Below are 25,611 nucleotides of genomic sequence, written 5' to 3'. Positions count from 1 at the left end.
ACCCAAGCAGTGCATCGTGTCACAGCTGCCCGTCACATACCGTTGCGAGGCGGTGGCAGAGTCCGGCTGAGCTCCACCCTGCAATATTTGCATTTCTCTGGGTCAAGCACAGAGAGCAGCGTGTAGGGAGCAGGAGCAGCAAACAACCAGCCTGGCTGAGCTCAAAGGTCCAAGCACCCTTCTGGCGCCTGCCTGCTCTCACGGCAGGTCATAGTCCAGGCCCATCCCTACTTGCAAAGGTACAGTGCAGAGAGCGAGCTGACAGTGCCCCAGGGAGCTGGGCTGTCCCCCCTGCAGGGTTATTGAACGGGGTCTTCCCAAGCACAGCAAGTCTCTCCCATCAACCAGGACAGCTGGGCAATCCTCCCTGCTCTGTGGGCTGACAGTGCTGGTCCTGCCCAGCTCTGCCTTACTGGTGTGCCCCTGTCCCTGGGCAGGGGCTATGATTACGTATGGGATTGCTACAGCAGGAAAAGCAGCTTCCCAAGGCCCTGCCACAGATGGGGACATCTCATGGGCTGCAGGTGCGTGACCCTCCGCAGGCCTGGAGCCCACTGCGTGGAGGTCAGGGCTTAGCAAAAGAGCATCTTTTTGCCCCAGCTGCCCAGGGAGGCGAGTGGGCGGTGTGACCCAGGCTCCACACCCAAAGTCTTTTTTCCCCCCAGGATGGCTCTGAGCAGGACCTCTGGGTCCCTGGTTGGTGGTCTCCTGGAGGTATTGAAAGATCATTTCCTCCTGGCAGGAACTTAACCCTAACAAACCAAGCCTGAGGCGCTAATCATGGAACTAGAGCTGTGGCTCCAGGCCTGTAAGAATAAGTGACACCCTCCCTCCCTGGCCAGCATGTGTCACCCCATAAAGCTGGCTGCAGAACGCCACAAAGGGCTGTGCCCCCTCGGTGTCATCAGTTTGTGCAGTAGCATGGGAGACAACTTCTGCTGCTTCACCTTCAATTGCCTCATGCATCATCAGTCTCTGGTGCTGTTTATCATGATGGGAGTGTGCAGAATTCCCAGCCCCACCAGATAAAAGAAATGAAAAATGCCGAGAATAGTTAGTTCATTTTATTTTAGATCCTACATGAGGTAGGGACATTCAGATCCTGTCAACCTATTTGTAACTTTTAATACTCCAAGGTATTAATTATTAATTATTAGTGGAATAATGAACAGCTAGTCTACATGTGCGTATTAATAACCTGAAGCGATTCTATGACAATTCAGCAAGCTGAAAATCAGGAGAGGTACAGCGAGCAGTTACAGTGAGCTGTAACAGCATTAATCCCATCCCCAGCTCCTCTTGCAGCCATACACACCCTGAAGGTGCCAACTTTCTCCTTCCTCATCCTCCCACGTTGCTGGCAGCTCTGCCCGCGCACGGACACCTCTCTTTTGCAGCTCTGCCTCATCTAAGCACATCGGCATGAGCACCTTTCTCAGGGTGTCACTCGCTTAAAATTTGATCTCATACCTACCTGAGATTCAGGAATAGAGCAGAGCAGAGCCTTCGGTTTGTAGCTTACTGCTCCCTGTGCTGCCCTCAAAGGCTCTCCCATCCCTTTGCTGCGCAACGGCACAGCAAAATTTCCAGGCAGGGCAGAGTCACAACTAACTTGTGTAAAGTCAACCATGACAGGCAACAGCCACTACCCACAACTTTAGAGATCACAGGAGAAACGTGACCTGGTATCAAAATAACACCTACACTTCTGCCTCCTGAGACTGGCTGGAGCTGAGCCAGGGTGATCTTTTCCACAATTCACTGTGTTATCACATCAGAAATTCAATTTGCAGTTGGCTTTAAATCACTATATACAAGACATGGCACTGCATAGAGGAAATCCAGGCAGGTTACCAGCTCCCTGTCCCCAGTTCACCTTTGCACTGCAAACTAAGTGCCATCTGTAGGCTATTTTGGAGTCCTTGCTCAGCAGCAGCCACACTTGCCCAGATACCCTCTGACCACACACTGACTGCAGCCAATTCCAGTTACAGGACAAGCTGACCACTGCATTGAGGTAAGACTTTCACATGTCTCTGCACCCCCAAACAGCACTATGGCAGATGCTGTTGCCATTCTCCAACACACACATTGCCATAATGCAGAGTGGTCCAAACTATATGATAAAACAATGTTGTCAATATGTTTGTAAGGGATAAAACCCAAAATGCACTAGATGAGTCTCCAGATGCAACCCGCCTACTAGGCCCAGGCTCCTGTAATGACTAGTGTTTTTTAAAATCAAAAGTCACCACCCTCACCAGCTAGGTCCCATTCACCGGAGCCCTGGCACTCAAATCTAGGAAGCCTCAGCAGCAGTGTTTTCTCAGTGGCAGGAAATAAACCCAACAACTGGAGAAGGTTGGGGGCTAAAAGCCCTTACTAGTGGGAAGAGCAAGAAAGGACAAAGTACAAGATCTGCAAGGAGGGAGGCCAGAGTAATAACAGTCATAAAATACTGGGAGGACCCAGAGGTGAAGTTAGCAGAGTGAAACTGGAAGTCAGATCAAGTTGTTCAGAGCCACAAGTAGCCAAGTTTTGAGCATCTCCAATGATGAAGATGCTAAAACATTTCTGGGGAAAGGCTCACATCCATTGCTGCCCAGCCACATCAGCTCGACACCTCAGCCACCCTGCTCCAGAGACACCAACGCGGTGAACTCTCACTGCAGTCAGTGCCTTTCCTCAGCCTGGACATCACCCTGAGCAACCCAACAACCTGTCAGTACTATCAAACCATCTTAGACAGCTAGCCACCTGCTGCCCAGCCAATAGAACACATCTGTGGCTTTGAGATCTACACTAAAAGCACTGTGTACAATGCTGTAAAAAAAAAAATCTATTTTTTCTTGCTGTTTCTAGTTCTGCTCAGTAAATAAACAACATCATGTCCCTTAGAAATAGACAAGGTTGGAAAAAGCAAGATCCATTCTACCCAAACAGCAGCAGCCAGAAGGGATCTACAAGCCCATTTCAAATCCCATCTCATCCAGCTGCTCTCTGGGCTCCCCAACTTGGTCTGAAGAGAAAATTTTCAATACTCCTGCCCAAGGCCAAGCCAGAGGATCAAAACTCTTTCACCAGCTCACTCCTGTCCATTTAAAATAAACTGTCTAGCAAATGACTCAGCCTCCACTGTGGAAAGTTATCATGCAGAGGCCCTGCTCCTCTCTATACTGGACACTGAAGTCAGCCACAGAGTTGCAGAGCCCAATTCTGAGATAACACATCATGCTCCAAAAAAAGCCCCCAGCAGCAGATAGGACTTCACACCCATCAAACTGAGTGTGGAAGGCTCTGCTGCAGGCAAAAGCTACCAGAAACAATACCCTTGCTCACCCTAGACTCCTGCTCACTGCGATGCGGGAAACCTCAGCATACACCCTCTCCTGATCCTACAGTCCTTTCAGTACAACTCCTCTCAGCAGCTCTGGGAATACAGCAGTTTCAAAGGAAACAGGTAAAGGGACAGACTTCATTTAGGACTAGAAGCAGTTTCTGGATAACAGGTTTCTTCAACAGGGAGGAAAAGACATGAGGTGTTAGGCACAGAGCAAGTTCTAAGTCTCAGCATCAGCCCCACTCCAGCAATGGTGGCTCAGTGCCTCTGTAGTAATAACGGCCCAGCAGACCTCAGAGACTGACAATACCGCTGTGGGAGGGGGTATAAAAGCAAACTGACATCTGGTAGCTCATGCGTGGTAGGCTGCTATCCTGCTCAGGGCTGGGAAGGTGAAATAACATTTTGTACAGTCTTGACATTGTAAAGCTTTCATCACCTCCATCACACACTGACCTACTACTGCGTCATGTGCTTGAGGAGCTCCAACATCTGCTGTCTGCAGTCCTCCTGCTGCCCTGGGGCAAGGACTAGCCTGCTGTGCTGGAGACCTCCACTTCCCTCCCCACGGCAGAAGAGAACAGAGCCTGGCACTCCAATGCCTGCTGCTGCTCTAACTCCCACTGTCGGGGAGAAGAGCTTGGCCCTCCCTGCATATCTCTGCAAGAACTGCAGCACATTAACTGTAACACAGCCTTTGAGAGGAAAACCAAGGCTTGAAGAGCCTGAGAGAATGACTACTACGCCACCAGCATGCCCTGCTGCATTCACAGTGAGACTACAGAGCAGGAGGGAAGCAGACAACTTCCATCTCCTGCAGGGAAGCAGGTCCCCAGCAGCCTCTGCAGTGCTTGGGTGCAGGGAACCACAGGTGCAGGTAACTGGGATTTGGTGAGATGTAAGAGTACAAGAGTCCTGTCCTGACAGCACCCACAGTCCTGCTGTTCCCTGGCATACAGGTCTGTCATGACACCTGGTGGCCAGAGGCACCCCTGCAGCACCTACCACCAGTCTGCCCCATTTCTTTTTAAATCCAGATGAATGATCTCATTTATATGTTCTCATGTGGAAGTAGGAATGAGACAAGGGAATGTGGTCAGAACACTTGGGCTAGGACACAGCAAGCATCTTTGAGCATCCCCATGGTCTCAGCAGCACCTCACAAAGTTCTCCATCCTGTACCATAACCTTCATGGCCCTACCCCATCTCTACTTGGAGCAGAGCACTGCCTTGGAAGGGTAGGAGTGAGTTATGAGATGCAGTCAGGACATCTGGAGAAAAAACTCACTACAAAAACCTACCAGACCTTTCTGATATTCCATGGCTGGGGACAAGGTTTCATTCCTGCAATCACATTTACTTTCTGAGCTAGCTCCCACCCTGCCAAAGTCCCAAACCTCTGTGTCCAAAGCAGTGCTGCTTAGCACTGCAGGGAGCCAGGCTTCATACCTAGACATTTATTATATATACACATCCTGGGGGTGAAAGGGGGCTCTTCCCATTGCATGGTTTTGTTGAATGATTGTCCATGCTGCTTGGTAGGCTACAACATCACTCTTCCCATGGACTCATATCTGTGTCGATGGCCACGCAATTATAGGCCGCATAGCGTAACTTCTCTTCACAAACCTTGGCTCTAGGGATGACAGGAAGAGAAGGGGGAAACAAGGAGTTGCCATTACTGCATCTGTCAGCTGAGATGACAAGATGCTTTATGAGATGGAGACTATGCCTCAACACCCCAGACAGAGAGAATCACAACAGCCACACAGTACAGTCAGAGCAGTTTAAGAGTGGCAAAGTGATGAAGTCCAATGGGTCAGCACCAAGGCTGAGAACAGAGCCCAGATGCACAGTCTACCACATAGGGAGCAATACAACTTACGTGGCATAGTTGGGCAAGAATAGGGTGCTGGAGCAGGTGGAGGACTCTGGCAATGCATCTGTCGTCTCAGAGCTTGGGGAGAAGGTAATAAACTGGTCAGACCCAGCCAATGAGGCAGGGGACACTGTGACACAGATCCCCCTTGATACGGTTTCTGTCAGCCTATTGTCTCAGAGAAGGACAGACTCACCCCAGCTTGTCTGGATAGATGTAGATCCGTGCTGGAAGGCGGCTTCTGCCAGTGACAAACCTGAGGAAGCGACTGCGATCCTCTGTGAAGAGAAGGCAAAGACAACAGTTGATTCCAGGGAAATATGAGAGGAGTTCAGCCACCTCCAGGTGTCCCCAGCACTGGCAGAGGAGCTGATCTTTCAGTCCAGCGGTTTGCTCTGTTCAGCTTCTATCTGTTCCTCAGGCAGTGATAGTGTTATTTCCCTCTTCCAGCGTGCAGACAGCACCCAGGGGTTGCCATGGCACAAGATGACATGCAGAGGCAGAGTAAATCACTCACCATTGGTGAAGTTGTTGAGTGCTTCCCAGAAGTACTGAACCCGAGTATCCAATGGCTCAAAGTCCTCAAATCGTGCTGGAAGAAAGGATACAGAAAAGGAGTTTGCTAGAAACAAGTAAACTTGTTTTGCTCCTCCCTTGATAAATTATCCCCTGCTCCTTCACATGCCTTTTGACAGCCCAGGAAAGCACCTCTAGGTGTCTGCAGGGTGTTAGCACAGACCCAGGGTGCAGGGACACATGCATTCAAGTTCTTCCTAGAAAGCACATTCAGATCCAGATTTCAGCTCCATAGAAGTTCATACACTGGGAACACAGGGACACCCCAGCCTCTCCTCTGAAGCCCAACATGGTGGCAAGAGACATCCCTGCCCCCATCAGCATCTAGTCAAGGGCAAGAAGTACATAGACCCACTTTTTCACTGCAAAAAGGATAATGTATCTGTTTTCTGTGCCTTTCCTTGTCCCAGCAGGCAGAGAAGAACATCATCTCACTTTCAGGGAAATGTTTTTTGGTGGAGCCTTTCACTTACTAAGCTTCTTCAAAGCATCAACTGTGACTTCAGGGTCTCCACAGACTTTCTTTTCCAGCTCCTGCCAGGTGAGGAGGTCAAGAACAGCTTGGGGTACCACCTTCAGCAGTCCAGCCTGCATGGCCATGATCTGAAAAGGAGACAAGGCAGGAATAGCATGTCCTGCCTGTTTTTCTGGCTCACAGTTGATTCCAGGACTGCACTGGACTGAAGCTGTGCAATTGCTCAGGAAATGCTCCAAGGAGCCTAGAGGGGGGAACAGGGTCCCACAGAGATGCACCCCAGTTCATTCCAGAAAATAAAAAGCCATGCATCTCCCATGCTGCTACAAGCCACTTCTCTTTTCAACAAACCCTGGAGCTGCAGGATCTCACCAGAAAGGACTAGCTACTATTGCGCTAACGAGCATAGGGACACTATGTGTGATGCACTTCAACAGATGTGGAGTAGAGGGGATGTCTCTAGGAGCAAGGTGCTACCCGTGAACTTAGCCAGTGATGCTCTGGGACAGCATTACCTGCTCCTTGCTCTCCTCCAGCCGAGCCTTCTGCACCAGGTGAATGAACTCCTTGCGGTCCTCATAGCGTACCACAGTGCTGCTGCCATTGGGGATCAGCTCCACCATGCGCTGATCACTCAGCACTGTTGTGTAGGTCAGCTCATTCCCAAACTTGAACTCAAAGGTGTCTTTGTCCATGACTTCCATCACCTCCAGCAGCTTCACCTGCTCAGCCCCGACAGGAGTGTGTATTAGAAAGACGCCCCACAAGCAGCCATGTGCCTGAGCTCACATCTTCCTTCCCAGACAAGAGCTGGAGTGACTGGGACAGCAGCACAGCAGGGATACACTGCCTAGATCTGCACTCGCCTTTTGGTAGACCCTGGGGCGTTGCATGCTGGAAACAGTAGACAGCATGGCTACATCTCTGTATCAGCTGTGAGTTGCACAAGTGCTAAGAGCGCCTTTCTTTGCATGTTTCTCTGACACATCATAGGAGGCGAGTACAACATGATGACAAGGACGCAAACCACCCCCTTGCTGAGCATCACAAGGAACACCATAGGCACCAACTCCAACCCCTCTCACCAGCACAGAGTCCACAGCAGGGAAGTCTTTGCTCCAGCTGACCTCCTCCCCTGTTAATTGTTTCCATACAAAGCCAGGAAGAGCCAGGACCTGAAAGAGAAAAGAGATTTTACTGTAGGAGAAGAGATGTCCCCAGAGGTGAAGATGAAGCTCAACAGTACAGATGAGAAACAGAGCTAGAGTAGTCTGACAACACAGGACGTTCTCTGCTCTCCGCATCCCCTCAGGCCTTGTCTTGCCCTTCTGCACACGTTGAGCTTACCAGGTATCTTAGCCTATATGGTGCTGAGCAGAGACCAGAAGCCCTCTCCCAAGCTCTCAGCAAAATCTCCCAGAACTCAGGCTGTGAGCAATCCTAATCCCATGGCCTCAAATCCTGACAAAGATGCTTTGCCCCTTTATGTGATCACAGAGCCCTTCCATGTCCCGGTCAGATAGGGCTGCAGAAGAGGGTTACTGATTCCCTTTGGGGTAAACCTCCATGTAGGGACAGGACTTAAAGCTCACCAGAAACTCCTTGCCTCTCAGAGCTGCTCCCATGATCTGCCCAATCCACTCATACTTTGGGAAGTCTTTGCAGGAGGGGTTGGGGACATACATGTCCCTGGCTTCTCCAGTGCCGTTACCCTACAAGAGAGTCAAAATTCCACGTCTCATTCTCAGCCCAGCACGATGCACCACGGACTCAGCTCTTGCAGTGACTCTGGGCACTTCTCACAGCAGAAAAGGCCTAAAAAAGACCCCTACCCTCCCTGATAATATTCCTAGTAAGAGACAAGCATCCAGGTACTTGCCAGGGTATCCTAAAACTGGATGCAGCAAAGCAATTTCCAGAGCCTGCCAGGTGGCTCTACCCAACCCTTCAACCAGAAGTAGAGGTTTTGGACCAGCAAAGGCAGGTACATTCCTGGTATGGAGGGGGACAGGCACAACATCACATTGCTAGGCACAGAAAGATCTGCCTCAGTTATCCTGATCCACAGCACCTGGTTCGATGTGCGCACAAAGAAGGGCAGGGGTACAGGGGTGTCTGCTGAGCTGGGACAGAGCTCCTCTGACATGTCCGCCAGGCTGTCCCGAAAACCGCCACCTGCAACCCAAAAAAGACCCACATTTTTAGTGATGCAAACTGTGTATGTGTTGACCCTCAGCGTCAGGAAGCAACGATCAGGAAGGCTGGTCAAATTTGACCGTGCTGAGCAGAAGGCTCCTCTCAGTGCCTTATGGCACCAGAGGAAATAAGATAGGAGAAATAACATCCATGTCAGGCCTGTGGAGGACGACCACAGGGAGCATTCAGCACTGTTAGTGCTTCTGCTAGTGACTAACAGGCACCAACCTGTATCTTGACAAGCAGCTCACTTTATCCAGGACTTGGTAACCTGCCTTCCCTTTCTCCCATCCAGGTGCAGTAACACTGGGGCAAGCATGAGCCACAGCAGCAATGAGGTGCCCCCTTCAACTAACTCTCCCCACTCTGCCCCACTGCAGGACCTTGCCCAATGCAGCCCCTACCTTGGTCAATGATGCCCTCTGCGATGAATTTGCACTCCCACCACTGGTCATAGCGCAGCGGCCACCTGTGGGGAACCAGGCACAGCCTGAACCACAGCTCAGACCCCAGGTGCTCAGGGCACTCAGAGCTGAGAAGAGATTGAGGAGGCAGCAGGGACAGCTGGGACACCAGGGGCCTAAAGTAGACCAGCCTGGGCCTAAAACAAGGCAAGACATCAGTTCTCCAGAGCCAGTCACATCCTCAGTGGCAATGTAACACCTTGGGGAATAGTTCCTGATACGCTGGCTGAGCCATCTCCGGCCCTAGCAACCCTTCTCTGGGGTACAGGGCACACAGGTGCTTCCCAAACACCCTGCAGCACCAGAGGACAGAGCTCCCAGCAGTGTGTGACCCCCTCCACCCCCCACAGGGGCTGCTTACCTATAATCTAGGGGCTTTTCAAACTTGTCAGAGGGTTTTAGGCCTTCATAGACCTGTAACAAGCAGAGAAGATTGAGGCTGGCATCTCAGCCTAGAAGGACAGGTCATTCCCACAGGGCAGCAGGGAGATATTTCCTGCCCTTTTAGTGCAACAGGATTGTTATCCCCTGCATTAGTAACACATCATGGAGAGAGTCTAGTGCAGAGCAGAGACTTCAACTCAGATCTCACAAATTCCTCCTAGCACCCTATCCTGGGGATACTCTGCCTCTCCATCAACCTCTGCATCAGCCCAGGTGTTGTTAAAGCAGGATGAGGCCTTAAAAGATGAGCTACAGATGTATTTAGCACCATTCCTAGATAAGGGTCCATCAGCACATATATCTGCTGAGGTTAGGAGTAATATAAAGAGGCCTTGAGGTCTCTGGGTAAACTTCAGCTCCCAAGTCATCCCCTCCACCACTTCCTTCTGGTTCCTTTTGGTTTTGGGATATCCCACTCTTCCCACAACAGCAGGACCCCCTCCACCCTCCCAGGAGGGGCAGTACCTGAGTGAAGACAGCATTCTTACAGCTGGGGTCCAGGGCAGGGTTGTCTCGGTGCTCCATGGCCAGGCGCCGGTTAATATAGAGCCGTGGCATGAAGTTGGGCTTGCTGGTCTCTGAGTCCTTCAGACACTGGGTAATGAGAGCTGTGCGCCGCTTGGACAGCAGCAAGAACTGCTTAATATGCTGCCAATGGACATATTCAAGATGTCAGAGTTGCCCAGCAGTGCCCAAGGCAGCTCATCTGCTTTCTACTGAAACCACTACACTGTCAGGCCTCCGCCCTTCCCAGAGCTGTTGCAATCCATGGATAGCCACATTCCCCTTAACAACTTTTGTTCCACCTCACCCTCTGCCTCAGAGATACTTTGCTTTCTGGTTTAAGGGAGATGCCATGCCTGAGCCTCTCTTCATCAGCCCTCATCCGATACTCTGGCATCACTTGGACTCTCCTTTACCCTCGCTCTCACCAGATTACAGGCCTTATTAGCCCTATCTGTAACCAAATCAAGCTGTGATAAATAAATAAAAATCCTCAAATGCTTCAGGTTTTACACTAAGTTATCATGGGAATTACAATGCTCTCTTGACACCAAGCCTGGAAGTGCACAAAAAGGAAATGCCCTACTAATGCCCTGCACATGAATTCCGGGAGAAGCTGTGAGGCAAACAATCCACTGGGAAGATGAGCCATGTCTCACAAGAAAGATGCAAATCGAAAGCTTAAAGCCAGAAAGTACTTATTAGTAAGAAGCCTTGCCAGCTGGACATGGCCAGCTCAGAACTGCCAGCAGCAAGTTCTGGAACAAATTTAAGAGTGTCCTGGGCTGAGATCTCAGAGCAAACATGCATTCAAATCACCCAGAGCTGCTATGGTCTGAGTTCTTTCATGGGTGAAGTGCTCTCACCTCAAAGCTCTAGTTTGATTCTGCTTGCTACCTTGTATCTAAATATTTGCACACCAGCATTAACAGGAAACTAGCCTCCAAGCAACATTGTATTTCACAGTTTTAACAAATTGAGCTCAGTCAGATATGTCTCTCAAGCTGTTTTAAAAGGCAACGCACAGTCACTGTTTCCCTTGCAACAGCCCAGGTGAAGTCACCCTGCCAGACCCAGGCTCCAGCTGAGACAGAAATCTCTCACCTTGAGTTTGCTGAATGTGCCAACAGTATGGTCCCAGGCTGGCACTAGGTGATGCAGTACACTGTCCAGGAGCTTGATGAACCTGGATTACAAAGAAGAAGATGCTGTGATGCGCAGAAGGGCCAAGGATCTGAACAAACTTATTGCAGCCCAGACAGCTCCAGGTACAGGCAGAAAAGCAGCAACCAATCTGAACAAAACCCAGCGAGGATTTAAATCACAGGACTGTTGTCCTAAATCCCCAGGGACCACATAACCTTTACAAAGGACTCTGTGCGTGCCTGCCTCACGCACAGTACAAGTGTGCTATACTCACAACATGCAAACCCCAGTGAACTTAAGCTATAAGATTCCACTTAGAGTGTAGGGAAGTTCACTTCCAGAATCCCACTTTGTCACCAAATGCCTCTGCTACTTCCTCCAGGGTCCAGGATGCCCTTCCCAAGGGGAGCCATAGAGCTTCTGGTCACACCTGGCCTGAAGAGAGCACTGATACCTGTAGGTGACACCATGACGCTGCCTGCTCCATCAGCAACGTACCTCTGAATGAGCACAGCCCGCCGGTAGAGCAAGTCAGGGTCTGTTCCTTCTAGGCGCGGATAGCGCACTAAATTAGCCAGCTGGAACATGTCGGCACTGAGCCCCAAGTCCCGCTGTCGAGAGGATTTGATTTTGATCCCTCGGAGTCGAACGTCAATCCCATCATCTGCCAAGGAAGAGCAGGAATGATATGCTAAGCTCAGGAGAAAGCAAGCCCTCCAGTATACACACACTCAAGTAGGCTATGAGCCTCGGCTGGCAGACATGCAAGGACAAGGCCTTTCCAGCCTCATGCTGGCTTTGCTCCCTGTATAGCTGGACTGCAAAGTTCTTGAGCAATGGTGTTCACAGCTCTCCTCCTGGGGCTTACTCCCCACCCGAGAAACTCAGGGAAACAACGACGAGCCAACCTCTAGTCAGAGAGAGAACACAGCCAGTGAGTCCAGCTTGCAGCAAATGTGCAGGAAATGTGAACAGTTCCACCAGCTCTAGGGCTGGGCACTGAGGGCCAGAAACACCTCCATGAGGAAGTGGGAGATTCACGGGGGGAAGGGTGGGGGGAGGCAAAAAAAGGTGGGATGAAAACAGAGCTTGCAAACATCCAGGCCCCTCTGGAGTTTTCCATGGGTCTTCTGCATCTCAGCTGGAACATCCAGCAGGGCCAAGAGCATAAGCCTCAGGCTTAGGGTCAAACCCTAAACATACAGCACCCTATAGTACAGCGGTGTTACAGATGCAGCCACAATAGCCAGGCCTACCTCTGCACTCTACAATCCGGATCTCAATGACAGGCAGGTGTGTCGTCATGTCCTCAAGGACACACACATCCCCAGTGTAGCTCCTGCAAACACAGCACAGACAGGGGCTGCAGAGCTGTTTCCTTGCCCATCCTGCCAAAAGTCTCCGTGACTGGAACTCAGACCTGGCCTCCCAGCTCTATCAACACCGCAAGAATATGACCTACTTGAAACCCTCAACCTGTTCGTGCTCCAGGTCTAGGCAACCTGCTCCTAACTGGTCCTACAAGACAAACATGGTTCCCTGAATTAACCCAGCAGCTATTGGGCTGCACCAGTGTTCCTGTGCTAACAACCAGGCACAGTAAGGCCCTTCAGTGGGCCTGTAGAAAGCCCCTTAGGCTCCAGCACATCTGCAGTCTGTTTGCCCAGCACCTCAGCTCAGCAGGAAAGGGTATGCATAAGGTCTGCACCTAAGACTACATCATTCCAGCAGTATTCTGAGAAACACACGCAGATGATGGTTGCAATTCTGGAGAGTCTTCCTGCCTGTGTGCTCGTTGTGCCTTGCTACTGTAGGCAGGGGGAATCCAAGGCTCAGAGACAGAGAATACCTCTCCCAAGGTCCTGTGCCTCTTAAGCCAGGCTGTTGATGGCATGACCACCTAGGGTCAGGACTTCCAGCACACTCTGGCCTTTGCAAGGACCACACTGCCCTCTGCCTCCTGCCACTCACTCATCAATGCCAACGTCGTTCAGTTTCTTCAGGTTGTCCCCTTCACCCCCATACACGGCAACCCGCTTGGGCATGAAGTTCTCGTCGGTTGTATCCACTGTCAGCAGGAGCTTCCTGAAAAGGGAACCATGAAATTAGCAGGACGTACGCCCTGCATCTGAACACCCACCTCTGCTCCCCTCATGGCCTGGCCACACCTGTATTAAGTGCATGCAACTGGTGCTAGGTGCTCTAGTTACTTATGGCGATGCTGGCTAGGAAACTTTCAAGCCCAGAGCCAGAGTAGGGGACAAGGGGCAGAGAGGGAAGGCAAACCAGGGCTTCAATGGACGTGCATACAGATTGGCAGCTGTGGGGCCCATCCCAGCCACAAGCCGGCACACAAGGGGAGAGATGCCTCACTTGACGATGGTGCCTTTCTTCATGTTGAGCCGCACCCAGTGCTGCCCCTGGGACCCATCGCTCTCCCAGTAGGTGTCCATGTGGCTGTCGGTCAGACATGACACATTGAAGTCCTCCTGGAAGAAGGCAGTGAATGAAGCAAAGATCAGATGGGAGCAGGACTAACTGGCCCTTTAGAGGCTACACTCAGCATAAGTCTCAGAGCCAGAGGGAGGTCCAACTGGCCCGGTTCCATTTGCTGGGCTGTGGGAAGACAGAGGTTCCAATACAGAGATCACAGGACACCGTGCTTTGGGGCTAGGCACACAGCAGAGGCTGTCAAACACTCCCTAAAACCAGCTCAGCAGCTACCATCAGCATTTGCTTCTCAGATCACAGGTTGCACATTACTCCTACGCAAAACACTGGCTGACACTCCTCTCTGAGCCTAGGCCTTCTCTCCCATGTCCTCCAACACACAGACCAGAGCAGCATCCATGCTCCCCAGCCCCAGGGCACAGCAGGGCTGATGCAGTCCTGCACCCCACCTCACATGCTACTCACAGTGTAGGATGAGACATCGATGCTGTCCACATACTGCTTGACGCTACCCAAGTTCTCATCCTCCTTCCCAATGTGATCATACAAGAAATGTACCAGGTCTTCATCGCATTCGTAAGTCCACGTTGGAGGCACATACCTATGGAAGCAAGGGGGTTAATGGGCCTGGGGACCCAGGAACAGTAAGGCTGCATTAACCCCTGCTAGGCTAACGTGTCAGGGAAGATGAATCTCTGTGCCCTGCTTGCTTTGGCCTCGCACCGTTTTGTGCCCTGTGCAGGCTGATCTAGGACAAGGCTATTTGTGCTGAGCAGAGCCCTGGCTCCCCTGCTGCCTGCATTTCCCCCCTTACCCCATCTGCAGGGGATGGCTGTCTGAACAGCGAGGAAGAGACAGCAGCTTGCTCCCACCCACAGCCAAAACACACGCACATCAGGAGCCAGCTCGTACCGAAGCTTCTCTACTGCAGCCTCATCCTGCTCCATGGGCTTGGGTTTTGCTCCAAGGCGCAGGGAGTATGTCAGATCCACCACCTGCTCCCACCTGAAACAACCCAAAGAGGGAGGAAGTGAGAGAGCCATAGAGAAAGGAGCCAGCTGTGAAGGAGTAGCTAGGAAGAGGTGATGGGGGGTTAAATCTCCCACCACACTGCATCTTTCATCACCTCAAGCCTCATCGGCTGCCCTTTCCTTCCAGATCATCTCTGATTCTTCCAGGACATACTCAGAAACGGCCCAGCGGGAGGGGACTTCTCAGTCCAGAGCTCAAAATTCTGAGGGGCAATACCTCAAAATCGCAAGCAGCAGGGCACGGGCCAACAAGAACCTTACTGCACTCTTAGGTATAAGGAGAAAGGGATGTCAAACAATCAGTTCAGGCTCAGAGTATAAGCGCACCGAGGAAGATGGTTCTACATCCTACATGGGGTTAATCTGTGGAAATTCCTACCACAAGATGTTCCAGGTGCTAAGGTTTACATGGATTCAAGGAGATCAGAAAAGCTTATGCAGGAGGAAAAGTCTGCTAGAGAGCTACTAAACATGTAGAAACCATTTCTGGCACTGGAAGTCCCTGACCCAGGAATGGCTGCAGGCCGCAGAAGCGCTGACTTAGGGGAAGAATTATTACATCTGCCATCTTTTTGCCCCTGCTCAGGGATACTGTATCAAACAGACCCTCAGCCTGACACAGCACGGCTATTTTTATGCTCTCCAGCAAATGGTCAGAGCCAGTGCTCTGGAGGGTAGGAGGTCAGACTGAGGCACCAACGGAAACGGAAATTTTGATCTTTTTAAACAACCGCTACTTCTCCCACTTCTCCCATCACTGTGACTGCAGCACAGTGCACGTAAAAAAGCAGAAGTCACACATGGATCATGGGGGTAAGTTCAGAGCACAGTTTCTCTCAAAAAAGAGAGTTACCTACTGATTACAGTTCAGGCAGAACCGGCCTGCTCTGAGCAGACGTCCGATATTGTGACAGAAGGACGCTGAGAGATGGGAGCACATAAATCACTGCAAAACGCAAAACCTCCAGCACACCACAGCCAAGGACCAGGTTTAACATGCAGGTCTCCAGCTTCCCACTGTGTGCAACAAAATCCTGATTTCTGCCCCGAGCCCGGGTGCGGAGGGCGATGCTGCCCCGTCCCGTGCACCGCACCCTTTCCGGGGCAGCGGGGCGAGGTGCTGCGCGTGGGCTGTTGAAACATCCGGAGGAGCTTGGCTGCGTGGACACTTGGGATGATCTGTGGGGGCGAGAGGAGGCGAGACCGCGGCCCCGTACCTGATCACGGGCTTGTAATCGACCCCGAAGAGCTGCTGCTGCCTCTGGATCCTCTCCGTGGACTCAACCGGGACCAGCCTGTCCCCCCCTTCCGCGTGCTTGCACACCAGGACCCAGCCCTCCTCCAGGTCGCAGCCGCTCTTGTACTCCTCCAGCTGCTCCTGCGCGGGGAAGGAGGCCCCGTGAGGCCGCGCAGGCCGCGGCCAAGCTCGGAAGCGCCGGGGCAGAGCGGGGAAGACGGGGCGGGGGGCACCGAGGCAGCGGCTCTCCCGGCGCGGCCCCAACGCGGCCCCGGCCTCCGGGGAGGGGCGTGGGGGGAAACGGGGCGGCGATGGGGGGCACAGCGACACCCCGGGAGGGGGCGGCGGGGCCCCGCCGGTGCCGGTGCCGTTACCTTGCTGAGCTTCACCCAGAGCCCGGCGCCGTTGCAGTACTCCTCGCCGGTGGCGCGGAGGCAGCCGCCCTTCCGCACCTCGATGGTGGCCCGCGCCGCCCGCTTGCCGCCCCGCGCCGGCCCCGGGCTGTCCCAGACGCTGAGCAGGCTGCGGGCGGCGGCCGCGGCGGCGGCGGCCGCGGGGTCCTTGCAGATCTTGTACTGCACCTCCCGCGGCACGTAGCAGAGCGCGGCGGGCAGCGCCCGGGCGCGGCGGAAGCACTCGCTGCACTGCAGCAGGAACCGCAGCCGGCCCAGCACCTGGTGCGGCGCCTCCCCGCCCGCGCGCATCGCGCTCCCGCGCCGGCCCGGTGCCGCCGGCGGCCGAGCCCAGCACCGGAGGTCACTACTCGCGGGTTTACGGCAAACCCCGCCCGCTGCCCGGGCAAGATGGCGGCGCCCGCGGGGCACGGGCAGGGCAAGATGGCGGCGCCCGTGTCGCGTACGGAGGGGCGGGACTAGACAAGATGGCGGCGCCCACGGGGCGGGGCGGGGCGGGCGGAGGCGGACTGCGCAGCGGCGTGCGGGAGGATGGAGGGCAGCGAGCGGCTCGTGTGAGTACCTGGGCCCGGGGCGGCAGGATCGCGTGCGGCCGCCTCCCCTGTGCCCGCATCGCCACACGGGGGGCCCGCGCTGGGGACGCTGGTGTGGCACCGGTGCACTACTGGGGACGTGGCTGCGAGACTGGAGACACTGGTGCGGCCCTGGGGCCCTGCACTGGGGACACTGATGTGGCCCTGGGGACACTGGTGCCTCACTGGGATGGGTCACTGGGGGCACTGGTGAGGCCCTGGGGACACTGGTGCCGCACTGGGATGGGTTATTGGGGACACTGGTGAGGCCCTGGGGACACTGGTGCCTCACTGGGATGGGTTACTGGGGGCACTGGTGAGGCCCTGGCGACACCAGTGCCACACTGGGATGGGTTACTGGGGACACTGGTGCGGCCCTGGGATGGGTTACTGGGGGCACTGGTGAGGCCCTGGCGACACCGGTGCCACACTAGGATGAGTCACTGGGGACACTGGTGCCGCACCGGGATGGGTCACTGGGGATACTGGTCTGCCACCCCGCGCCGTAAGTCCGCTGGGAAGCGTCCGGGCCGCCCGGCTGCCCGGGGAGCGGAGGCCGCCGCGGTAGCGCAAGCGCGGGCTCGCCCGCTCCATAGTGGCACCTGCACCGAGCCCGCGGGGGCTCAGCCCCGTGCCGCCGGCCCAGGCCTGCGCGGCCGAGATAGGCGCGGGGACCCCTCACGCCACGGCCACCCGGGGTCCTGCTGGCCCCGAGTCTCTCCAGGCGGGAGCAACTGCTGCTGCTGATAACTTAATCTCGCCGGGCCCTGGGCAAGGCACCGCCTGTCCCCCGGAGGCCTCCTGCGCTGGCCCCGTCCTCGGGATCCGGAGTGGGCCACCTTGGGGCGAGCTCCCGGGAGCTGTGCCCTGGATCAGCACCGCCCCGGTGGGTCCCCGGAGACCTGGCAGGGCCCCACACAGCGCAGCGAGTGCCGCAGCCCCAGGCCTGCGGGGGTCTGGTGCTTGGGGACCAGCCTGGCTCTGCTCACCCTCCGGCCTGCCTGGCCACGAGCAGGGGAACGCACCCGTCTCCCTTCTCCAAGGTGCCCTTCACCCCTGGCAGCGCTAAGGGGTCTCTTGTAGCCCCCTGTCCTGCTGGGAAACTGAGGCAAGAAGCTGGTGCTAGTGATGCCATTGCAAGAGGCAAGTTACTGGCCCTGTGCAAGTCATCACCCTCCCAGCCTGTCCTGCCTGCGTGGTCTCCCTCTCCAACGGGGGGAAGCGGCGCCCTTTTCTCTCTGGTGACAGCCTGTCTCTGCTCCTTCCTGGCTTAGCCCCAAGGACTTCCCCAGGCTGAAGAATGACACATTCCTGCGAGCAGCTCGTGGCGAGGAGACAGAGTACACGCCGGTGTGGTGCATGCGGCAAGCCGGGCGCTACCTGCCTGGTGAGCAAACGAACGGGTGCTGCTTGGGCAGCAGAACAGAGCTGGTGCTGCCCCATGTGCACCCTGTCGCACTCATGCGTGTTTCTTGCAGAGTTTCGGGAGACTCGAGCTGCACAAGATTTCTTTACCACGTGCCGGAGTCCCAAGGTGTGCTGTGAGTTGACGCTTCAGGTGAGCAGACCTTTGGGGAGGTCTGTGTGTCCCCTCGCTTCTCCCAGGCTGGGACAGGTTTTCTCCCTGTCCCTTAGGTCTACCGTTTACCCTGAGCGGCTGCATCTCCCAGGATATTTTGCAGCCCAAAGCCTAGCTCAGGGACCGATTAACAGCCACCAAGCAACCCACTGAGATGGGACAGGGTGGCATGGGCTGTACAACCACCTTTAACCAGGCAGATTTCTGACACACCTCAAGGACCCCATTGCTCGGGGTGGCTGTGTGCATGTCTGAGCCCTCTGTGGGGAAGGGACCTGGGTCCCTCACACTGCTTCTTCTGCTCTGCCTTCTGCAGCCACTCAGACGATTCCCCTTGGATGCTGCTATTATCTTTTCTGACATTCTGGTGGTGCCCCAGGTGAGTGCTGTGGCTGGTAGTGGGAAGCAGTGGGTAGGAAAGGGGCTGGTCCAGAACTACCCATTTCTGCTTCTTCCTCTCTCCTCCATCCCCAGGCACTAGGCATGGATGTTGTCATGGCACCTGGCAAAGGACCCACTTTCCCGGAGCCCCTGAAGGAAGTGGAGGATCTACTGAAACTGAGGCAGAAGGTGGATGTGACTGCAGAACTGGACTACGTCTTTCAGGCCATCACACTGACACGGCACAGCCTGGAGGGCAAGGTGCCCCTCATTGGCTTCTCTGGGGCACCTGTAAGTGATGGGGCTCCGGGAAGTGGGCATAGTCTTCCCTACTCCTTCCTCTGGGCTCTTCCCCTAGAGCTGCCCGCTTCTGGCAGGATTGGCTTCAGTAGTGTAATTTATCCTGTGTAAAGCAGGGTGATTTTTGATGTAGGAGCAGATGAGCCTCAAGTCCTAGGGCACTCACAAGCCCTGCCTTCAGCACTGATCCCATGGCTGATGCCTCACATCTTTCATCTCTCTCTTTGTCTTCTCCTCTGCTTCTTGCAGTGGACGCTCATGTCCTATATGATTGAAGGTGGTGGCTCCACTACAATGGCAAAGGCCAAGAGATGGCTCTATCATCATCCTGATGCAAGCCACCGACTGCTGCGGCTGCTGACAGATGTCATCACCGACTACTTAGTGGGGCAGGTGGCTGCTGGAGCACAGGTGTGTCCCAGGGCTGAGTCCAGGCAGGAGGTCAGAGACTAGGGACAAAGAGTGGGGCTGGGAGGAGGTCCAGCAGCTGGGAGGAGGAGAAGGAGGAAGGACTGGGGTGCATGGTGCCCTTGGTTCTCCCAGCCCCACATCTCTGACAGGCGCTTCAACTGTTTGAATCACACGCGGGGCACCTGGGCCCAGAGCAATTCCAGGACTTTGCCCTACCCTACATCCAAGACATCGCCCGTGGCGTGAAGAGCAAGCTGAAGGCTGAGGCACTACCTCTAGTGCCCATGGTGAGTCCAGGGCTGCCTGGGGTAGTCCTGTTGCCTGGGGGCTTGTGAGGAGGAGGAGGAGTAGCATGGCCAGCTCCTTGCCCTAGCAGTAGGAAGGGGTGTAAGAACAGGCAAGAAATCAGTGCAGATGGTGTCTGGGAACTCCTTGCTGCAGGGTCCTGCCCACCCTTGAGCAGGACCCTGAGCTACCCTCCTAGCTCCAGAGTTGGTGTCTTCACTCAGCCCTCACCAGCCCAACATGGGTGCTCTGCACTGGGCATGTGCCACCTGTACAGGCATTGCTCCCCCAACCTGCTACGGGAGCAGGAGCATGACAACATCCCTCCTTGCAGCTCCTGGTACCGCTTGTATCCTCCGCACTGTCCCCCATTGTTCCAGCTCATGGAGAGGGGCCTGGCCCGGAGCAGAGTCACTGCTCGTCTCCTCTCTCCCCAGATTGTTTTCGCGAAGGACGCACACTACGCGTTGGGGGACCTGGCCTGTGCTGGTTACGAGGTGATCGGTCTTGACTGGACTATACGGCCACAGGAAGCTCGGTAGGAATCTGGCACAGCACTCATATGCCCATGCCGCACCTCAGGATGAGTGTCCCAGCCCCTTCCTCTGCCTTGAGCCATCACAGGCCTGGGAATTTCTGGCCTGGGGTGGAGAGAGCCCGGCTCTAGCACTACATGGAGCTAACAGCAACCAGGGGCTGCACTGAGGTGTCCCAAGTGCCCTGTAGTAGGGGCTGGAGTAGCACCCAGCTGCCCCTGCTCTCTGAGCCACATGCATCTGCTCACCTGCTTCCTCTCCACTCCAGTGCGCAGATAGGCAAAGACGTCACCCTGCAAGGGAACCTGGACCCGTGTGCCCTCTATGCGCCCAAGGTAAGCGATGGCTGTGGCCAGCAACAGGGGCTAGTTTTGGCCTGGGTTAAAAGCCTCCTTGGTTCAGTTTCCCCACCTGGAAAATTGGCTCCTGTCCCCAGCAGGACTAAGCCTGTGCTACTGTGTGTGCCCTACCCTTTGGCATGGGGATCCAAGTATCCCAGGCTGGATGGGGACGAGTGGGAAACTGGATACCCCAGGCTGGATGGGGCTGACAAGTGGTTTCCCACCATGCCTGCAGGAGAAGATTGGGGAGCTGGTGAAGAAGATGCTGGAGGGTTTTGGGACCCAACGCTACATCGCCAACCTGGGCCACGGCCTTTACCCTGATATGAGCCCCGAGCACGTGGGTGCCTTCGTGGAGGCCGTGCACGCTCACTCCCGCCACATGAACAAGCGCAGCTGAGCCTTGGGGCTCAGGGGACAGGACAGTGGCTGAAGCACGGCCAGCCCGACTGCTGCATGGTTGCAGGGCTCATTCCAGGTTGGGATATAGCATTAAACCAGCACCTCTCTATGGCAGCCGTGTGGCTCTGGCTGGGGTGGGGATGGGGAATTGTTTGGTGGCAGAGGAGATGGGCTTTGCTGCCAGCCCAGTGGTGGTGTGTGAGGATGACAGGGAGTCCCTGAGCCCTGGGCTGTCCTAGGGCCTATCCTGGGCCTATCTCAGTCCTGCCATTGGGATAAGGCACATGGGGAACTCCAGGGAACCCCAACCTGTAAAGCATTTTCTTAGGATCTCTAACAGCCCTGAGGGCCTGGCACCAAGGCCCAGCCTGGGTCTAGCCATCCCCCTCAGGTGCTGGAGAAGGAATTGCAGTGGTTGCTTGGCCAAAGGAAGGACATGGCCATCCCCTGGCCTCTCCTCTTGTCCTGGGAGTGGTTGTGGTGGTCAGCCAGCTAGTGAAGCAGGGTTTTGGCAGCTTTGAGGCATGGGGAGTGACTGCCAGGCCCTGGCCAGGACCAACTCCCACGTCTAGGTGCTTGGATAGGCCAGCAAAGGGAGAGGAGTATCATAGGATGGTGGGAGCCTGGGCCTTAGGAGCTTGGGGATCACATCCCACTTTTGCTGCAGGCTCAGCATGACCACTGCCAAAGCTCTTGGTGGCTGTTTGGCATTGGCTCTGCTGTGGCTCTGCCTTTCTACAACCTCCCCTCAGGCAGTGCAACACTGACCCAGCAGTGCCGGGGCCTCCTCGTTCTGGTAGCAGACCCAGTGGGACTCACCTTGGGGACAGCCAGCTCGCGCTTATTGGCCATGTGATAGAGTCCTCTGCACAAAGGCCTGCAGGCTGGGATGGAGGTGGGGGGCGAGGGGGGGGGGGTGCAGCTAGCATGGCCCTAGCATAACAATCACCCTCCCCAGCTTCCTGCCCAGACTTTCTTTGGGACCAAGACCTTGAAATCCCCCAACAAAACCATCCCCTCCTCAGGGAACCTAATTCTGCTTGGGGCTCAGCAAGCCCCAGAGTGAGCACCCTGGGATGCCAGTAGCACCCAGAAGCCCTGAGATGTGACACTGTGCCACCCCCCCCACACCCCCCCCCCACACCACAGCCCACTCACTGCGGTCAAAGCTGGCTGTAGGATCGATCAAGATGAGGCCACTGCTTGCTCAGATGCTGCTCCAGTCGGCATGGCCAGGGCCGTCCTTGCCCCAGGTTGGGCTAGGACTCACTGACACTGGGAATCGCAACGTAGGGTGACCCGGGTGTCTCACTGCTCTCTGCCCCTCTGCAAGGCAAGTGAGCCAGGTGCTCTGGACGAGCCAGGACACCTTGGAGAGCAGCCTCACCTCGTCCCCTGTGGTGCCTGCCCTCCTTGGATCGTGTGTGCTGCCCGTGCTGCACCGCACACGTGGAAACCCCTCCAGCTTCAGATAAAGGCAGTAGAGATACGTATGGTAATGTTCATCCCTTTTATTATTAAACATCAGATGAAGAGGTCACACGCACACACATACACGCACGCACACACAAACAAAAAAAAAAAAAAAAGAAAAGGAGAGAAACAGACTGGTTGCAGAATGCTATTTTGGTGGCGACAGATACTGAGTACAATTGGTTTCCTGGCCGGAGCGTGGACACAAGTCGCTTTCCAAAAAAAATAAAAGTCAAACCAGACAGTAGATAACTAGCCCGTGTTCTCTAACTACAAGTCACTGTCCAGACTGGCCCCGGCCTCCCCAGCCCTCCCAACCCTTCAGAAAAAAAAAATGAAACAAAACCTAAAAGCCAATGGCCCAGGACCAAATAGAGAGTCCATCCCTGCACAGGGCTCACCCTCCAGCCAGGCAAGGGCTCGGCCCAGCTGCTCGCCGTGAAGCCGGCAAGGAGCCGGGCACCCGCTGCACGCGTATCCCCATGTTGGCCACAGCTTGGAGAGGAAAGTAAAAATGCCCCAAAGAGGCTGCATTGCTGCCCCTGCCCCCCTTTCCCTCCCCCTAAGAAAGGCACCCCTCGAGCACGCGCTCCCACGCACCTCGCACACTCACACATGGCGCCCACGGAGAGAAGGCTAAAAACCGGGCTATGTACAAGGTGGGCTCGCGCTGCTCCCGCGCCCGCCGCGCCATCCTTCACCGCTCGGTCCGGCCCACTGGAGGCGAAGGGCCCACTGCGAGGCCAGCGTCCGTGCGTGTCCGAGCAAGCGCTGCCCAAGTCCATTCCTTTGCTGTCCTCAAGCGCTGGGCTGCCGCTCCTCTGTCCGTCTGTCTGCCCGTCCGTCCCAGGGCTGCGAGTCAAGCGGACGTTCGCCTCCCCCCACACCCTTCTCGCTGCTGACAATGCTGAAACCTGAGAAATGTTCGCGTGCCTTCTCCTCTTTGTTTGCGGTTTTGATGGTTTTTTAAATAATAGTTAATAATAATAATAATAGCAATAATAAAAATAATCGCCCCAGCCCACGACAATTTCAAGTATCCCCCAAATAAAAGACAGAATTATAAATAATTATAACTTTACAATTTAATAATTGACACATATACTATAGTATTTACAGTATCATAAATGCTTTTTTGTGTTACTTTTAGTAAGCAATCCCTGAGAACAGTTACTTTAATTTGTTTTTATTGAAGTATCTTCACAAATAGAGGAGTTTGCATGTCTCGGGCGGGCAGGAGAAGCACTCTGCAAAGCCATCGCTTTTGGTGACGCATGAGGTTCTAGTGTTGCAGGTTTCTTTGCTCGCTCTTTCTTTCCTTTTTTTTTCCTCCACGTAATTTTTAAGATTTTTTTACTTTGCAACCTTCGGATCCCTCCAGCGACCGCTTCCTTCAGGAAGGAGGTATTAGATTTCCAGGTTAGCTTTTGGTATTGGCAAAGGAGGGCAAGGGCTGAGCAAACCATCCTTTCCCGTGGTTGCCTTTTGGTTTGTGCCCAAAGAATCTCTGGATCTTCTCAGTGTATGAAATGGTTAAATCCAAGAAAGAAAAAAAAAAAGAAAGAAAATAAAAAACAGAAGAACAGAACAGAGCAGCCTCTGCCGACTGGGGGAAGGTGTTCTCCACTTTCGTTCCTTCTTCTTTCTTGTGTCCCTGTGCCGCGGCCAGACTCTGCCAGTGACAGTGGCAGCAGCCGGGGCTCACCCAAACCGTTCTCGCACCAGCAGCATCAGTTTTTTCTTGCCTTTGTAGATTTGTTTGAGATTGTCAATGAACTGGGCAAACTGTATGTGCCCATCCTGTGCCAGGAGGAAGGTCTCCCTGGCCTTGCTGAGGAACTCGATGAACTCCCCATAGTGCCGTGGGCTGATGTGGGTGAGCCGGGAGTGTGTGGTGTTGATGTAGGCGCTTATCGTCGCGTCCAGCAGCTGCCGCAAGGGCGCTTTGTCGGTCGACATCAGCTTCCCCGAGTTCCTGCGGCCGGGGATGCCGGCCAGGCCTGGGGCCGTCATTGTGCAGCGGCGAAGGATGTCCGAGAGCACTGTGGCGCAGTGCACGCTCTTCACCACCAGCGGGATGATGGCTGCCAGCTCATTTTTGCCCAGAGAGTGGCTCAAGGCACAAGCCCAGAGCACATCATTGATGGCCGGGTGCGTGTCCTGGTTGTAGGCTAGGTTGAGATGAGTCATAGCCAGCGAGGCCAGTTTGAATGCCCGGAGCGGGTAGCCCCGGTGCTCCATATAGCGGGCAATTGTGAAGAGCTGGGTGTAGGTCATGCCAGTGGAGGCAGCGTCAATGACAATCTGGTAGGCAGTCTCAAAGGCTATGTGGTCCTTCTCACAGAGCGTCAGGGCAGACAGAGCGCAGTTCTGGGGGTCCTTCATGGCGCACTGCAGTGCCAAGGTGCGGGCACAGCTGGCCAGCTCCTCCCGCTGTGGGTAGTCCAGGCTCAGGCGCAGGATGGTGTTGTGGGACATCACTGTGGCAGCCACAATGCTGGTGGCTTCCGTAGGGGTGAAGAGCGAGTACCAGCTCTGCAGGATGCTCACCAGGGCCCTCACTCCTGCAAGAGATACAGGGGTCATGGCAGAGCCCCGGAGTCCAGCGTGTATTATGGGGCTCCTCTTGCATGTCCTGACATCCTGACCCACCCTGGACCCTCAGCCAAGGAAAAGTGAGTCCAGAGCAGTGCTGGAGCTGTAGCCTCTGCTACAACAGGAACAAGTCTAGAGGGGGGCACACTGGGATGCCACCCTGCACACCCGTGCCACAGGGTACTAAAAACACCTCCAGCATGGTCCATGGAAGGGCCATGGAGGGATCTGTCCCAGTCCCAAATCCACTCTTCACTATGGCCCCATTCCTGCCAGCTGATACTCTGGGGATGCCCTGAGTTCCTCTAGAAGAAAGACAGGGGAGACCCAGGAGACCTCCAACTCCCTGGCCTAAGGCTATGAACAGGTCCTGGAGTCTCCATGCCCACCTTGCTCCCACCACATGCAGGCCAGCTTCCCCCTGGCAGAGCAAGGTGACAGGGTACTCACCCACTTCTGTCGCACATGTCACCAGCCACCTCACCATCTCCCGCCGCCGCCAGTTGAGGGTGGACAGAGTCATGCGCATCACCTACAAGGCAAACCCAGGGTGACCAGCCACCCCATTGGACCACCCAA

At 54.8% G+C, this 25,611-nt stretch overlaps 3 protein-coding genes across 4 annotated transcripts in view; 1 reads left to right on the top strand and 2 right to left on the bottom strand.

Moving 5' to 3' along the window:
• Positions 1-1,049: 1,049 nt before the first annotated feature.
• Positions 1,050-16,488, bottom strand: LOC134143504 (E3 ubiquitin-protein ligase HECTD3-like). 2 transcript variants are annotated; one of them, XM_062581610.1, is made up of 21 exons: positions 16,119-16,488; positions 15,725-15,879; positions 14,389-14,481; positions 13,942-14,077; positions 13,399-13,514; positions 12,997-13,110; positions 12,282-12,364; positions 11,524-11,689; positions 10,984-11,065; positions 9,841-10,023; positions 9,293-9,345; positions 8,872-8,936; positions 8,343-8,446; positions 7,864-7,983; positions 7,357-7,446; positions 6,787-6,993; positions 6,270-6,399; positions 5,738-5,812; positions 5,417-5,498; positions 5,227-5,298; positions 1,050-4,977 (listed from the first exon to the last, which is right to left on the bottom strand). In XM_062581610.1, the coding sequence occupies exons 1-21, from the start codon at positions 16,446-16,448 to the stop codon at positions 4,893-4,895; spliced, it is 2,541 nt and encodes an 846-aa protein (XP_062437594.1). In that variant the 5' UTR covers positions 16,449-16,488; the 3' UTR covers positions 1,050-4,892. The 2 variants fall into 2 exon arrangements, with proteins under 2 accessions (XP_062437594.1, XP_062437593.1); XM_062581609.1 differs by having other exon boundaries at positions 15,725-15,885; positions 16,119-16,487.
• Positions 16,489-16,609: 121 nt separating this feature from the next.
• UROD (uroporphyrinogen decarboxylase) lies at positions 16,610-21,073 on the top strand. The gene is given in 11 exon segments (XM_062581611.1): positions 16,610-16,683; positions 16,685-16,711; positions 18,004-18,116; positions 18,208-18,287; positions 18,625-18,687; positions 18,783-18,980; positions 19,239-19,400; positions 19,550-19,687; positions 20,123-20,223; positions 20,490-20,556; positions 20,798-21,073. Coding segments are annotated over 11 exon segments (1,173 nt in total). The 5' UTR covers positions 16,610-16,624; the 3' UTR covers positions 20,963-21,073.
• Positions 21,074-23,507: 2,434 nt separating this feature from the next.
• The window catches only part of ZSWIM5 (zinc finger SWIM-type containing 5), a 105,819-nt gene continuing 103,715 nt past the window's right edge, over positions 23,508-25,611 (bottom strand). The window contains exons 13-14 of the mRNA XM_062581608.1: positions 25,483-25,564; positions 23,508-25,001 (exon numbers count right to left, since the gene is read on the bottom strand). Coding sequence (XP_062437592.1) covers positions 24,139-25,001; positions 25,483-25,564 — 945 coding nt within the window. The 3' untranslated portion in view covers positions 23,508-24,138. The remainder of the gene's footprint in view (positions 25,002-25,482; positions 25,565-25,611) is intronic.

Source organism: Rhea pennata, chromosome 8, assembly GCF_028389875.1.
Source record: "Rhea pennata isolate bPtePen1 chromosome 8, bPtePen1.pri, whole genome shotgun sequence".
Lineage (NCBI taxonomy): Eukaryota > Metazoa > Chordata > Aves > Rheiformes > Rheidae > Rhea > Rhea pennata.
The sequence above is the reverse complement of the archived record's forward strand: the minus strand, read 5'-3'. Positions and strand labels throughout refer to the sequence as shown.

What these genes read in the sequence shown, in the direction of transcription:
- LOC134143504 (XM_062581609.1), bottom strand. Translation starts at nt 16,448, where the DNA reads ATGCGCGCGGGCGGGGAGGCGCCGCACCAGGTGCTGGGCCGGCTGCGG. An exon ending in TTGTGCGCACATCGAACCAG is followed by an intron (nt 7,984 to 8,342) that starts GTGCTGTGGATC and finishes ACTCTCTTGTAG; the next exon opens with GGTAACGGCACTGGAGAAGC. An exon ending in TGAGAGGCAAGGAGTTTCTG is followed by an intron (nt 7,447 to 7,863) that starts GTGAGCTTTAAG and finishes TTTCTCTTTCAG; the next exon opens with GTCCTGGCTCTTCCTGGCTT.